The sequence below is a fragment of the Suillus subaureus genome (assembly GCF_016647635.1).
Source record: "Suillus subaureus strain MN1 chromosome Unknown BJ212scaffold_9, whole genome shotgun sequence".
Classification (NCBI taxonomy): Eukaryota; Fungi; Basidiomycota; class Agaricomycetes; order Boletales; family Suillaceae; genus Suillus; species Suillus subaureus.
Window position 1 is genome coordinate 955,301 of NW_024538565.1, and position 15,338 is coordinate 970,638.

Below are 15,338 nucleotides of genomic sequence, written 5' to 3' on the forward strand. Positions count from 1 at the left end.
GGCGCCGGTAACATTGCCATGAGTCATGCAAAATAGTCACCGAATCCAACTTATGTTCATTCTTCTGCGAACCGTTACACCAGAATACAAACATCATAGCTAAATATGCATAAAACATCTCCACAGGTCATATGTAGAACTAACGACTCCAATCGTGTGGATGGCCCAAATTGTTAATTCATGGGAGCCTTGGCAGCTTCCTTCTCGCCCTTCAGGATGCGCTCGAGGTTGGCACCGATGCGGCGGCGCTGATCAAGGGTAAACTCGGGTTCTGGTGCAGAGTAGCCGAGCTCTGTGTGCTCAGTCGGTATGGTTGCAAGAATGTGCTCGTCGTAATGAACTTACTCAGACTCGGATATTGTATGGGTAACTCTTCAGTCTTCACCGGGAGAGCAGACAGATCAAGAGGGAATGGAGGGCCAATCCACGCATTCCGGAGTTGATGGTCTCTGGGAGGTCACTGTCAGGTGTATTACACCGGCAATGATCTGCACTCACTTTCTCTGCAAAGGCGCCCATGCCGCGCATTGGTCAATCAATCAAATGTTCGATAAGCAAATGAATTACCGCTTCACGGGTCAGCGGGTGCACGAGTATGCTTTGCAATTTGATTCCAATGAGCTGATGAGTCAACTTGACTGAGGAGAAATAAAGAAATACCTTAGATCACCCCTGTTCATACAAAGGTAGGAAAATACAGAGGAAAACGAGGTTGAAGGGACCCAGATCTCGTATGAACCTGGGACCGACTTAAAAATGATTTCTTTCCAGAAAGGGTATGATAGGCACTTACCGACTGGATGAGGACCGATAGGGTCGGTGTTCACACGAAATAATGGCACAGCGACGAACGCTCCATCACGCCTTAGACGCAGGACAGCATCACGCAAGTCCAATGCAGCCTGGTGCTGATCAGCGTTGCGCTGATGGAAGTAGATATCTGCACACAATCTTCAGCAACTAAAAGACTGATACCCGTACTCTCAACTCACGGAAGTGCCACTCTCTGTCATGCACAGCGCGAACAAACCATGACAGAGTCAATGATCAGTACTCAGTAGTGAATTCGGGGCACTCACTTGACTTCCAAGTTAACAACTTCTTCAAGGTCGGTTGGTGGGTGGTAGTCTGACATTATGACCCTCTTTGAAAAGGAAGCCCGGCTCCGCAGCTAGTCGTAACTACTAGCGCCAAGGATGATATATTTGTAAGTGTCAAGTGCCGTGCCCTTGAAAGGCGATCAGCAGACTTCAGAGACGGTAGAATGTGCAATACGCCTATGTGACACAAGTCAAAGGGGCGCCGGGATTGCCACATGTTATACAAGTTCAGTGAAAGACAAGCATTGATACTGAGCAACAATAATGGGTGCAAGTGTCATAGTTCCGAGCCGTGTCCGTGATTGGTATTTACCATTAATTTTCAAATTCATATGTAAATAAATAGCCCATCGGAAGTGTTGCCATGCAGCACGAGTGCGCAAGAATTCAGTGCGAAGGGAAGAACGAAAATATTTGCAATCAAAGATGGCGGTGACCGTGTTTTCAAGGAAGAGATGTACACTTAACGGTGGACTTTAAAGTTCAGGAGGACTTCTTATAGAATCACGCTCAGGCTAGTATTAGTGACTCTTGGTAAAGGTACCCAGGGTGAACGTTAACTCCCGTTGCAAGAAGTACACCAGCATGTCAGCAAGTGCGCCCAGACGGGTATCTCATCACCAATTGGAGCCTGGATAGCTCCGGCAACCATACCTGTAGGATTGATAGACACTGCCCAGCCACGCATGACTCCTCAGTCCTCAAATTCTGTTCCCAACAATTGACTCTGCCATCATGCTTCTGTCCCGCTATCGAGCATCTTTGATTAAATTTGTCATTAGATAAACGATTTATTCTACATAAAAGCGTACCAGTCTTAACCATATTCCATTGAGACATTTTTGGTATCGCTCAAGTCCAATGTCACATAGAACTAAGCCGTAGTAAGGCTGCGGTAAAACCCATGAGTTCTGTGGGTCATCGTATCTTCAGCATACGCAAGTCCTCTGAGTGTTGTTGTAGTTGTCATGACATTAGTGACTACGACTGTAGTGGTCGTTGTGACGGCAGCCTGGGAAAGGGACAATGATTGAGACAACACTAGCAGGTAGGTTGTGAGAGGTTGTGTCTGTGATAGACATGGTATTGATGCGGGACTTTGGAAAAACTGGCTTACGCGAGGAAGAGAAAATCGCGGATTATCCCCACCAGGTACCAGCAGCCGCTGCAGTGGTAGACCAGTAGTACTGACACCCTTAGGGTTCAAGATCGCAGGCACAGCCAAAACGGCCGGCATAACCAGCACTATCATGAAAAGTAGAGGAGCCAAGGATATTCTGCAGAGAATATTGCTGTTTGTAGTGTTGCGTTGACTTGAACTGCACAGAGTCCAGATGGGATTTGAATCGAGTCTTGCTGTCCGAATCGGAACACCGTGACGCTGACAATTGCTGAGCGCTGAGCTCCCAGAACCGTACCTTCGCAGGTACATATAAAGATGATCATCTGACTCCCGTGCGCTATCATAAAGTAATGGGCGAGGCGTGCCAACCGGCGGTTCATTGTCAATTATGCTCACCTTGTCATGCTGTGCACGGTGATCTTGGAAGTATACAACGAAGAACTATATTTGCGGAGGAATGAGGGTACATTTCACGCAAAGAGCAAGAACATGTATAATCAACTCATTGTTGGACAAGAGCGTGTTTTTGAACAGATTTACCACGCAATTCAGAGTTGCGAGAGCAGTCTTTTCTTTGTGGAGGGTCGACCAGAAGGAGGAAAAACTTTTGGTGAAAGCATCACTATCGTCCGCATTAAGCAAGCACACGGAGACGTCGTGTCGATAGTTAGCAACACGCAATACCTGTCACTGATGACGCGTCTCACGCTGTTAATCTTTACTCCAAAATATAACCATTTTCACTGCATGCCGGCCTCATTCGATCGAAGCAGCAGCTATTATCTGTGGTGGATGGTGAATTGCAAAACAGTTTCCTTTTGAAACTAGCTCACACGGCTACTTTCAATGACTGCTAGGGTAGATCTCACGCTCTCTCGCACAGTTCTGGACCTCAAAAGCTGATCCATTGGTTCATGGACATATACTGCATTTCCTGTGTTAACGGCCAAAGGTCACCGGTCACCGCTTATCATATATAAATACATTGTGTCCTGTCGGTGTCAGGTTAGTCTGGTATAGTGATTTTGTTACAGAGAAAGAAGGCAAGTTGTACCCGCGCAACTTGTCCAAGTCACGATAGGTGGAAGTAAAATGCAGTCGGTGTCTAGCTATTCCTCCGATGCATCAAATGGACTTCAGATATATGCCGCCACATGGAGGAGCGGACCATGACATTAACTGAGGGATAACCTCGCTTGTGATAGTTGCACTGTTCCCATTGGCATCGAATCATTGTGCCTTGGCATCCAGGAAGATGGTTGTCATGCCAATGCTGTTTTAAATCCTCCAAGGTTCCTTCGTATTCACAGCATGTATTGTTATATACCCACTGGCAGGGGAGGCAAGATGGCTGGTTGATTGGCAGTTCCAACTGAGCTGGAGGGACATCAGGAAAAGCCTCCTGGGTTAAAATCGAGTAATTTTGAAACTTCGTATAATTTTTCTTAATCACTCTTATTTAGAAACAAAGTAGATAACCATGTAGCGGCAATATTAAATTGTTTTGAAACAGAAGAGAATTACTGAGTATTATCTGAATATCGAGAAAGTGTGTCTATCAATATAAGAGTTGACCCAAAACACGTTACAGTCCTCGAGAATGGTCTCACTCATCCATTCTCACAGAGCTGAGTCTCCAAACTTTGGTATAAGGTGAATACTATGCATGATATTACCCACTGGCACAATACTACTAACTCTGTCACCACCTCACATCAATCTTGAGAGTTTATACAGTCTGTTGTTTCAGTCAGGTGCAGAAGGGAAGGGAGTGAACCATTCAGTATATGTGAGGTGAGGAGGAATGTTGACAGTGGGTGGGAAGAGCAATTGTAAAGACTTTGGGGGCAAGGAGAATATAACTCGAATTTGCCCCACACTGAAACCTAATGAGTCAATGAGCTGTGAGTCCTTGAGTAACAGCCAAATCATGCACCTTTGAGATCATTTGTAACCGAGTCTTCGCCAAGTCTAACAAAAACAGTGTCAGAGCGCTGATGAATGAGCTGAGAGCCCAACTTTTGTTGAGGTTTTGTGTGGACACTGTCCAAGGTAACATGTCCCTTGGTTAAACCACCAGTATCAATAGAGCACCATTTGATCTTGTGACAGATGGGCAGATGGTGGAAGGGAAAGTGAATGTCACCCACCAAATGATCAAGTTCTCGATCATGGAGTGGCACTGAATGATCACCTTGACATTTGTGCACAATGTAGTGTGCAAGGGCCTCGTGAAAATGAGTCATGCCATAATCTTCAACCAATTTTTGAATGCTGACAGCCTTTGCAGTGGGATGTTTTGTCATCACTTGTTCTTGATGGAAAGTCATATCAGGAGGATGTGAATGGTATGGCTCAAAGTGGTGACCACCTGCAAGACACCAACTAACAAATTTCTGGTGCTGTAGAATTTTTTCCTTTTGTTCGAGCCAGCACGTCATCTGAATGAACTCGTCCTTGTGGTTGGTAGCACAATAAGCATCCTTTGCTAAGTCAATGTGGAGGTGCTCGGTGTATTCGGTATTATAGTTGTCTGTTGTACTGAACAATGTGATCATGAGGTGGTAATGACATGCTGCATGCAACTTTGGTAAGTTGAAATTATTATGGATACCAAATTGAATAAAAATGTCTTTGTTTGGATGGAAATGATCCAATGCCTCGTCTAGTGAGTGAAGTGTCTCTGAGCTATGACAAGGGTATTGTGTGAGATATAGGGAGTTGAGTAGGCCATGCACTGCTTGAAGCAAATGACCAGCATTAAGATTGTTGGGCAAGCAAATGTCAATTATGATCCTGAGGATGAAGTGGCAAATTTGAGCGTGTTCGGTGCCACTTATGCATGACAGGCAGGTGATGCCTTTAGTGAATAGGTGGATATGATGGTTAGGAGGGAGCCGTCGACAATGGTGTCTTAATAACTGAGGGTCTTATATAAATGCATGTAAAATGTAATGACACCACAATTACACTGGGATAAGACTTCTTGCCAGTCCTCAATTAACATGGTCTATGACTTTTCTTCTTTTGTGGTAGATAACGTGTGAGTTCTTGGGAGGCTCACTAGACCAATCAATGTGATTAACTTAGCTGGAGCTTTTGTGTTATATCCCAACTTATAAACTTGTCTAGGATAAACCGTCTAGACACTGGAACATGGTTCCTTGTTAAGATAATTCTCTGTAGAGACTATGGTCTCAAATACAAATATGTTGACCAAAGACTGGTTGGTCAAATAGGCACAAAGTGGTGAGAAACTGGTCTCACAAATGAACAGATTGACCAAAGCTCGTGTTGGTCAATATCAGATAACTAGGTGAGAAGCTGGTCTCACAAATGAACAGATTGACCAAAGCTCATGTTGGTCAATATCAGAAAACTAGGTGAGAAACTGGTCTCAAATAAACTAAGTTTCTATCATAAGAAACTTATGTAATCTCAAGGGAATGTCTTTTCCCTGCACTTGGTACTTCAAAGGGGCTTTCTTTGTAAGCAACAATCTTCACAGTGAGTAGCTCAAACTGAGATTCAAATGATTGCAAGTGGGAGATCCTATTTTTTTGGGGGGGAGAATGGGCCCTCCTTATATACATTCTGTGTGGGAATATTATGTAAGTAAAAAAGCGGAGCAATGACATCAGAAGTGGAGCAGAATATTCCATAGGTGGAGTAATGACATCAGAGGTGAGTCATTGTGGAGCAGAACATTCCAGAACAAATGACATCATCATGACATCATAACTTTCAACAGAATACTTGCAGGAGTATCTGTGGAGCCATATGACATCATTATGACATCATACCCTGTAGGTACAATTTTGTGAAGTATCTGATGGGTCAGAGCATCCCAATAGAAAAATAAATCAAGGAAATACTAGAGAAAACAACTCAGAAATAATAATACAATAACAAGACACAAAACACAAAACACAGGCTTTTTAGATAGGTTTTTGTTAGGCTTTGAACTTTTCTCTATGGTTTTCTCTAGCCAAAGTGAATAAGCCAAAGGCAAGGCAATACCTTAACCTTCTTGCTTCACAATATCAACTAGGTCATTATGTGATTCCCATCTCACAAATGACTTTTCTTCAAGATATAATAAATTCATGAATCACAGAGGGGAAACTGAACTATATGACCAAGGTTTGAAACCAAGGTATGGGTTGACTAGCCTGATGCCTAAGCTCACAGACTTTGTCTTTTAGGGGGGCTACCTAGTAGTCATGTCCATGCATGATTCCCAAATCATGCAGGACAACAGGCATCAATCTCAGCCCCTCCACAAGCTGCTGACAACCATGCCAGGAGGTGCTTGATCAAACCTTGATATAGCTGGTGCAGGACATCTGGCATGATAGTGCGAAAGATATTCGTGAAAGGAAGATCCTCCCAAAAAGGATGAATGATAGGTTTGATGCCAGCAGTGGCACATGTGTGAACAAATGCTAAGTTTCTGTCGTTGAATGCAGCAAGTGCGTCCAGTACCTTGCTAAGTTTTCACAAGTGAAATTATATTGTATTACTTCCTGTATCCTTGGCATCGACATCACACTTCAGGCACTCTCCAAACTTGACACCTGTAGTCATGAGTTGTTCTGGGTAGTCACTGACAAAACTAGCAAATATCGGATGACAATGACAGCGAGCACCATCACTGCTATGCATCAAAATGCCCTCTGTTCCAGCAGGTATGAGTGGAGCAAGCACATGGTGTAAACATGTGTGGTACAAATTTGCGATAGTGCGATGATGAGATGCTTTGTTTGTAATGTGTTCAAGGTGGCTTGTTGGCAGATAAGCAAGAAGGACATGACTACCAGGTGAAGGCTTGTGGTGAAGTTCCTTTGGTATGTTGCCAATTGTAAGATACATGGGGTAGACAGTCTTGTTGTGAAACATTGTCACTTGTGTTTTGTTGGAGGAAATGATAGTTGGAACTATAGTTCTGCCAGGATGTTGTGCATCAAGTTTTTTCTAAGGACATTGAGCAATGAAGTCTGATATCATAATGAGTCTAACATACCTGTGTTTTCCACCACCATTTGCTGGTATGCATGTCATGGAATAAATGAACAGTCTTGTTGTCATCAGCATAGTGCCACTCCAGGGAAAATGTGAGATATTGGGTGAAGTCAGGATCCCCATATAATGACTTAACACATTCGATGATATCACAGTAATATACATCAAACGATTCACCAGTGACAATGACCTGTTCTCATTTGAATTTTGGTCATCCTGTCAGAAGCTCATGGTCAATGAGCTTGTTCAGCTCATTCATGTTTTTGAATGACAGTCCCAGCTGTTCACTGACCTAGTAGTATTGCTGTCAATTAGATACACATGCAACAAATAAAATCCCTCACCCTGTCAATAGATAGCAAGTCTGTAAACACAGTAGAGCTTGACCCACAAAGCTTGGCCCAATGTGCTACCTCCCATTCAATCTTCAAAGCAAATGGGTAGTACAGGTTCTCCTCATTCTTGGCATCAATGAGTTGTGCTTCATACATTGCATTTGCAGCCTGATCAGGTGAAAGACATGATGTTCTTTGACCAGCGCATGGGTCAGGATAAGGCACAACTACACATCCATGCTGCCCCTGTGCCTGAGCCTCGATGTCCTGACAAGTATTAGTATTGTGAGCTTCACCATCATTGAGATTGTTGAAGGGGCCGTCCTCAGGTAGCGACTGCACTGGCACCTCCCATTCAGGTTCGAAGAATGAGTCATCAATGTCCTCTCCCTGATAATGAGAAGATTCAGTGCCAAACCTTCAGCTTCAAAGTAACCAAAGTAAACTCACAGGATTATTGTCCAAGTCACTATCCTCTTCCTGTGAATGAGAGTGAATAAGAACCGAGCCTTCAGCTTCAAAGTAACCAAAGTAAACTCACAGGATTTTTGTCCGAGTTGCTAGAGTGTTCAGAGGCATCACTGTCAGCTTCAAAGTAACCAGAGTAGTTGAACTGAGAGTAAGAGCAGTCAGAACCTTCAGCTTCAAATTAACCAAAGAAAGTGGCAAACCTTGGGATGTCCTGACTCAGGTGCAAAATTTTCAGTGATTTTGTTGACTGGGTTTGGGTTTGTTTGGGAGTGTGAATTCCTGTAGAGTGCTTGACACCAGGAGTCGTGGCTCTTTGTGAGATGCTGGCTAAGGCCAGTGACAGTGAAATTGTCATGGCCACATGCTGGGCACACCTGGAGGGTCATACTAAAGAAAACAAGTGAATAAGTGGGCAAAAGCAGAAGAGGGTAAGCCTGAGGTAATTGTTTGAGACTGCCAACCCACCTAGTATAGTCAAGTCAGGGACAGACTGTGTCTGTGATGCATGTGGCTGTACTACAAAATTTAGTGCCGTCCATTCTGAAACTCAAATTATTTTACTCTTACCTTCTCCCTACCAGTCTCTCTAGTGTCTCACTCCCTACCCCTACCAGTCTCCCTAGCAGTATCTGTCAATCACACTCCCTACAAGTCCCCAACAATCACACTCCCTGGCAGACCGAAATTTCCACTCCCTACTTAATTTTTTTTAGTAATTGAAGTCCCAATGGAACAAGTAAAAATGACTCCACCTCAGAGTAAGTGACAGTAAAGACAAGCACAGACACAGTCTCAAAAAACCTCCATAGAGTTGGAGTCACTGGCATGTGGTGCAAAAACTAGGGCTTTGGAGAATGCAGGTGAGTGAGAAGGACACAAGGAAAAACTTGCTACTAACCTGAAAACAGTGTGGAAGCAGGACAAATGCAAGCATCAGACATCGCCAGCTGAGCAAGGCATGAAGAAGAGAGCTCCCAGTACCAAAGTATCCAAAACACCTCATAAACAGAGTCTGGTGCAGAAACCTTTGACACTGAGTACATGTGTTTCTTGCATGATATAAATTGCCACTTACTGATGTACAACAAATTGCGCAGAGCATCAGTGCATTGAATCTGAGTCAGAGGCCAGTGAACATGATAGCTTTAGTGAAGGAGATAAGAAAGGTTAGTCATCTTGTTCACTGGCCAAAAAGGAAGTCTTACAAGTCATGTGTGCACAGTGTCCCATTATCGGTGCCCTACCAAACTTCATCGCACTTTTGCCATGCAAGATGTGAATGTCATGTTACCAATCTCAGAGAATGAGCAGAGTGATGTTGGCTCAGATGATGCTCAGTGCAATGTCCATGATGCAGGTGCTGACAGTGACAGTGATGCTGATGCAGCAGGTCTTGGCAATGACTCAGAAGATGATGATTTAGATGCGGCTGTGAGGATGCTTTCAGATGAGGTGAGTAGTACTTTAACATTTTGTCAACATCATATGATAAGTCCTCACAAACAAAAAGGTTGCTTCACTGGTCACACACAGCCAGAAACCTTGGAAGTCTTCAAAGGTGTCTGACTCTGGTGCCAACTGCTCATCTGCTGCTGATAGGAAATGAGCAACAAAGGTGAGAACTGTTCAATTTAAATCAATTTTTTTTGATCATGGTCCTTGATGCATTAGACTCTGACCTGGGGCGATGTCAATGACACCATTTCAGAGTCCACTGAAAGTACCACTACTGGTGGTGAATTGTCAATTTCCTCTGACTTGAACAAAGATACTGCAAAACTTGTCCAAACCCCTGCAAAAAAAAGTGTTGCCTCACTTGTTCAAACCAAGAAAGGCAAAGTCAAACTTCTCAATCAGAATCTACAGACTCACCAGGTCATTCAAGCCACTATCTCTGAAGCCAAGTGCCATGTGATGTTTGTCCATGGGTACCCAGAATTAGTCAAAAAGAACCAGCTCTCAATGTGAACTTTGTTATCTGTTGCTGAGAAATGTGGTGTGGATGCAATCAAAGAATGTCTTCAAGTAGATGAGCTGTATGCTTTACAGCTCAGTGCCTTGGTGAGTTGATTCAGTTGCAGCACTTACCCAGGATAATTCTAATTGTCCTTAATTTATCTGAGGTGGATGCATGCATCCCAATAATGTGCTGTGAGCTGAAAGACGATGCTTGCACAAATGTTGATGGCTACTTCTGCCTTGGGCACAAGGACTTTGCAAAGGCGAAAACATTGATGGAAAAGCTAGTTTACATCTATGCTATGAAGTTCGATGTGAGTCCTTTATGCTTTCTCTGCCTGTTGCTGATAGTTGTACCTCTTTTTCAGCTCAATAATAATGCCACACCCATCAGGAACAGGCCCTACCAGGGTGAACTCCTTGTATTGTTGATATCTAACCAGCTCTTTCATAGCTCAAGGGCCATTGGTGTGAAATTCGCATCACGCTTTGTCAAAATTACCAAGAACAAGTCGAAGCATCCCAAAATTCTGATTCCCTTCCTCACACTGGTGGCAACAGTGGTAGTGTGCTTGTCTTTACTCGGTGAATATGCTGCTCAACTTTTCATAGGTCTATTCCACTCTTTTATGGAAGTTGCTTGGTTCTCCAGGGAAGTTCAACTTCTCTGGAAACCAATTCAGCAAAGTTTACAGCTACCACGTCAAGTCTCTTGAACAGCTGAAGCATGACACGCCTGGAAAGTTCCATTATATGATGGCAGATATTTATGAGGCTGCATAGTGAGTGTTCTTAGTTCTCGATGCTCATTACTGACTCATCACTTGGCTTACAGTAAGTTGAAACACAATGGCAGTACTGGGGATCACATTGAGGTGAATGCCTTCGAACTGCTTGACCTTGAGGGTATGGAGGAAGACTAGTGACAGGAATCTGCTCTTTTGGTGTACCTATGTAATTCAAATATTGTCGAGACTTGTGGCATTGATATATGTCTCTATTCCGGTCATTACTAGCTATTACATACCCTTTTCTAATCAAAAACTAATTTGTTCATGTAATGCTGTCTGATGGCGGGGAAATTGGTGAACATTGTATGCTGAAATTTGAAAGGATGGTCTCTCAAATGCTCAACAAATTAGTCAAATAGCTAATGGTTAGAAACATTTCTGTCAAAGTTTCTTGGGGTAACATAATCTATGCGATCTTTGAAATCAGTTGCTTTTTGAGTAATCCGTCAATATTTTTCGATAATCACCAATATTTAGCCCAGGAGGGTTTTCTTGATGGAGTTGAGAACTGGTGTACATGCCTCCTAGATCATGAAGATGATATCGCACATTTTGCGAGGGACCATGTGAGACAACAGTCCTGGGGTTGCCTGGTATCAACGAGCCAGCACTACTTGTGTTATCAGATTTAAGTAAGGTAGATAGAGAGCATGATAATTACTTTGGATTTGCCATCATAGGGATGACATAATGCATATCTGAGGCAGCCATGTTGCATTGAGAGGACACGAGCAAAGTGTGGCTGATTGGTCTCAGCCTGTGTATGAGTGTGAGAGTGCATATGAGCAAATAAGTGTAATGGCAGACCTGGGACCTCCTAGACTGTGGAGATATGGTACACTTTGCAAGGGGCCATGTGAGACAGCAGTTCTGAGATTGTCTGGTGTCCATAAGGCAACACTACTCATGTTGTTAGATTTATGTAAGGAAGATAAGGAGCACGCTAACTTGTGGTTTGCTATCATAGGGACAATGGAATCCATATCCGAGGCGGTCATATTACATTGTGAGGACATGGGTGAAGTGCAGCTGGTCAGTCCCAGCCTGAGCATGAATATGAGGCGACTATGAACAAATAAGTGACAAAAGGCATACATTGGGGATGCACATGGAGATACAGTGGCTCAAAAAAGTGTCCGAATGTTTGTGCATTTTCAAGTAATTGGATAATAGTAAGCCAGCACCTGAGTACAATATAAAGGCATAGTGACAAGTCTAAAGGTGTGACATCATAGCTATAATCTGAGATATATATCGTGGGAACTCGACCATATATGGGCAAGATATGGTAATTTTAATCACATGACTCATTTGGACACTTTTTTGACTTTATATCCAAATCACAAAATCCAACCATTCACAGATATTATTCTTTATAGAAGTGGTGCAATAATCAATATTTAGTCTTATTTTAATATTATTTATATATATGAACCCACATAACATCATGAACTTTAACATAATCATCATACAGCCCATCTCCTCTGCTCCAAAGGATAATATCCTTATTCTCTGCTCCTCTAGTTTGTCTATGAGGCAAATTGCTTCCAAAACTGGTCCTAGCAAGTTTACTATTGCTATAGTCATAAACCAGAACATGCTAGAGAAGGAAAATTATAAAATGGGATGGTCTTTCAAGCTTACATTACAGCATAAAAGAGCTATTGTTCATTAAAGTCTATCTGGCAAGGCTTCAAATGTTGTCCATGCCACCAAGTTCATCAATTCCACTATTCCCACTCCCATTCCCACTCAAACAGTCAGAAACACCCTTCAGGCAGCCAATCTTATGGCTGTAACCAAGAAGAAAATACCTCTTCTTTCAGCAACCTATAGGGGCCTTTGCTTTAAAGCACCAACATTGGACTGTGGAAGACTGGAAGAAGATAGTTTGGTCACATGAGATAAAAATCAATAGAATGGGGTCAGATGGCCTGCAATATGTGTCAAAAAAGGTAGGGGAACCATTAGGGGAAAGAGAAGTCAAGAATATACTAAAGTTTGGAAGATGAAGTATGATGGTAGGGGTTGTAGGAGATGAAATGGTGTGGGGATTCTTTGTGAGGTGGAAGGAGGCATGAATGTAGAGCAGGAAATCTCCATGCTAGAGGAGTGTCTACTCAGAAGCATGCAGAAGTCAGGAATTGATGAAGACATTATCTTCCAACTGGATAATGACTCAAAGCATACCTCAAAGCTAGCTACAAAGCTCATGAGATCAATGTTCTATCATTGCCAGCATAACTATAGCAATAGGAGACTTGCTAGGACCAGTTTTGGAAGCAATTTGCCTCATAGACAAACTAGAGGAGCAGAGAATAAGGATATTATCCTTTGGAGCAGAGGAGATGGGCTGTATGATGATTATGTTAAAGTTCATGATGTTATGTGGGTTCATATATATAAATAATATTAAAATAAGACTAAATATTGATTATTGCACCACTTCTATAAAGAATAATATCTGTGAATGGTTGGATTTTGTGATTTGGATATAAAGTCAAAAAAGTGTCCAAATGAGTCATGTGATTAAAATTACCATATCTTGCCCATATATGGTCGAGTTCCCACGATATATATCTCAGATTATAGCTATGATGTCACACCTTTAGACTTGTCACTATGCCTTTATATTGTACTCAGGTGCTGGCTTACTATTATCCAATTACTTGAAAATGCACAAACATTCGGACACTTTTTTGAGCCACTGTAAGTAGACCCTTCCCATAGCTGGGTAACAAGAGGTTGGTGAATTATGCAGGGAACCATGCAAGACAGCATTTCTGCTCAATGAACTATCTGACATCCATAGGACACTACTTGTGTTGTTACATTTATGTAAAGACAATAGGGAGCATACTAACTTGGGATTTGCCATTTGAATAGGGGCAACAGCATGCATATCCAATGTGGTTGCAATGTGTTGTGATGGCACAAGTGAACTGTAGGTATTTGGACCCAGCCTGGATATGAGGTTCATTATGTGAAAAATAAATGGTGACAGAGGGCATACATTTGAAATGCATTGTTTGTCATCGCCAGAGGACTGAAGCTGAAGCCAACACCATTGTGCTGGTTACTTTGGAGGGTCGGTGGATTATGCGTCAAGTCATTATTGTCAAGCATCATTGATTTTTGTGGTGTTGAGGCAGACATCTTCAAGTTGTGGAATGGGAAAGGCAAACTTGACCTAGGGGATAGGATGGGTTTCCTCCATGTCTTTATACCATGCCCCACCACAGCAAACAAAAAATGTCCAGCAACAATATCTGTGAAAATATTATCATAAAACAATCAAAGGAGAATGCTGTGGTCTTACGTCACCTGAAGAAATAGCTAATGCGACACAATGAACAAAGCAAAGGACACTTAGAATGGTATATGGATAGCATCCATTCTTTTGAAATCAACCATACCATTACATAATAAACAACAGTCAAGCAGACCATGATGGTGGTAATCATATGAACCACATGGTGAGAACCAGTGAGTGTCTATTGACCTCGCCATTCAGTAGCTAGTGTTATGTTCCATCACCAGATAGTCACAGTAATCATCCATACTTAATCACTTACCCTAGACTGTGCTGCAGTAACTGCAACCATCTTTCAAGTGCAGTAACTGAAGTACTGACACCTTGATTACCAATGATGAAATTGATGGAGTGATATTGCAGAATTGAGCCAATTTCAATACAATCTTGAAGTTTTACATCCACAGCATGTTCCTGTGGATAGTGATAAGCCCACAGGGACAGTCCTAGTATGAGGTTTTAAGGTTTATGCAGGCCAAACTTCTGCCAGGAGCCTGCAACAGCCTCATCCCTGGAATTCCACTTTCAGCATCAGCTAAAAATTCACAAGGAGTTCATATGAACTTGTGCCACCACAGCTGGTCAGGTTTTAAATCAAGTATGATAGCATATTTAAGTCCCACCTATTGAGTAATCACATATATGCCGAGTCACCCTATTGATGCTTTTGACCTACAAGACTTTCTTGTGGAAAGCAATTAGCATTCATCATTCCTAGGTTCACATGAGAATCTGTTACCTGGTCACAAAATTGCACCATTGCAGAGTGAATATATGTGGCAATGCCTGCATAGTATTAGATGGTTTATGTTCCAATAAATTCGCAGATTTCTGGTGTTTTGTCTGGAGAACTATAGAGTACAATCATTAACCGATTTGTAGGAAAATCAAAAGCTCAATTGTGGGAAAATATGAGATGGGCAGGCTCCCAGTGTCAGAACACCAACTTAAGTTATGTAATGTTAAAAAAAAAATTACACCCCTCTATTTGACTGTACATGACCCAAGTCAGGAATGCCATCCGAAAAATGATCTGGGGTTGCAACCTTTACCCTATTGATTTGAAAATAGCTGTAATATGATAAACAATAAATGATTCTAATTATACAATTCAGAGAGCTATGTAAGTATATTACATCACATCACATGATTATGTTGTAACATGTGATCAGCTCTTTTAGCAAAGCTCACCTTCCTTGTCACAGTAATTAAAAGGGCCCGACA

The 15,338-nt window shown here is 42.4% G+C and overlaps 5 protein-coding genes across 5 annotated transcripts; 2 read left to right on the forward strand and 3 right to left on the reverse strand.

The window, feature by feature from the left end:
* Window positions 1-15: 15 nt before the first annotated feature.
* Window positions 16-1,582, reverse strand: BJ212DRAFT_1067732 (DOPA-like domain-containing protein). The gene is made up of 8 exons (XM_041328983.1): window positions 1,080-1,582; window positions 993-1,006; window positions 794-940; window positions 661-739; window positions 568-598; window positions 499-503; window positions 346-449; window positions 16-292 (listed from the first exon to the last, which is right to left on the reverse strand). Exons 1-8 carry the CDS (start codon window positions 1,133-1,135, stop codon window positions 174-176), a joined length of 555 nt encoding a protein of 184 aa, XP_041195337.1. The 5' UTR covers window positions 1,136-1,582; the 3' UTR covers window positions 16-173.
* BJ212DRAFT_1343147 (uncharacterized protein) lies at window positions 1,486-3,020 on the reverse strand. The gene is made up of 4 exons (XM_041335215.1): window positions 2,620-3,020; window positions 2,218-2,560; window positions 1,913-2,112; window positions 1,486-1,860 (listed from the first exon to the last, which is right to left on the reverse strand). The coding sequence occupies exons 1-3, from the start codon at window positions 2,625-2,627 to the stop codon at window positions 1,975-1,977; spliced, it is 489 nt and encodes a 162-aa protein (XP_041195338.1). The 5' UTR covers window positions 2,628-3,020; the 3' UTR covers window positions 1,486-1,860; window positions 1,913-1,974.
* A 949-nt stretch (window positions 3,021-3,969) lies between these two features.
* On the reverse strand, window positions 3,970-7,819 carry BJ212DRAFT_1446151 (uncharacterized protein; the record flags this gene model as incomplete). Its single annotated transcript, XM_041338198.1, has 8 exons — window positions 3,970-4,109; window positions 4,160-5,152; window positions 6,483-6,668; window positions 6,747-7,107; window positions 7,129-7,197; window positions 7,247-7,435; window positions 7,590-7,706; window positions 7,814-7,819. 8 exons carry the CDS (start codon window positions 7,817-7,819, stop codon window positions 3,970-3,972), a joined length of 2,061 nt encoding a protein of 686 aa, XP_041195339.1.
* Window positions 7,820-8,793: 974 nt separating this feature from the next.
* On the forward strand, window positions 8,794-10,019 carry BJ212DRAFT_1479030 (uncharacterized protein; the record flags this gene model as incomplete). Its single annotated transcript, XM_041339800.1, has 6 exons — window positions 8,794-8,809; window positions 8,861-8,911; window positions 8,960-9,088; window positions 9,149-9,217; window positions 9,274-9,503; window positions 9,723-10,019. 6 exons carry the CDS (start codon window positions 8,794-8,796, stop codon window positions 10,017-10,019), a joined length of 792 nt encoding a protein of 263 aa, XP_041195340.1.
* A 176-nt stretch (window positions 10,020-10,195) lies between these two features.
* Window positions 10,196-10,933, forward strand: BJ212DRAFT_1479031 (uncharacterized protein; the record flags this gene model as incomplete). Its single annotated transcript, XM_041339801.1, has 4 exons — window positions 10,196-10,324; window positions 10,379-10,573; window positions 10,623-10,792; window positions 10,846-10,933. 4 exons carry the CDS (start codon window positions 10,196-10,198, stop codon window positions 10,931-10,933), a joined length of 582 nt encoding a protein of 193 aa, XP_041195341.1.
* Between the last annotated feature and the right edge of the window lie 4,405 nt (window positions 10,934-15,338).

What these genes read in the sequence shown, in the direction of transcription:
- BJ212DRAFT_1067732 (XM_041328983.1), bottom strand. Translation starts at nt 1,135, where the DNA reads ATGTCAGACTACCACCCACCAACCGACCTTGAAGAAGTTGTTAACTTG. An exon ending in TATCGGTCCTCATCCAGTCG is followed by an intron (nt 740 to 793) that starts GTAAGTGCCTAT and finishes AGTCGGTCCCAG; the next exon opens with GTTCATACGAGATCTGGGTC. An exon ending in CATACAATATCCGAGTCTGA is followed by an intron (nt 293 to 345) that starts GTAAGTTCATTA and finishes CTGAGCACACAG; the next exon opens with AGCTCGGCTACTCTGCACCA.
- BJ212DRAFT_1343147 (XM_041335215.1), bottom strand. An exon ending in CGCGATTTTCTCTTCCTCGC is followed by an intron (nt 2,113 to 2,217) that starts GTAAGCCAGTTT and finishes TCCCTTTCCCAG; the next exon opens with GCTGCCGTCACAACGACCAC.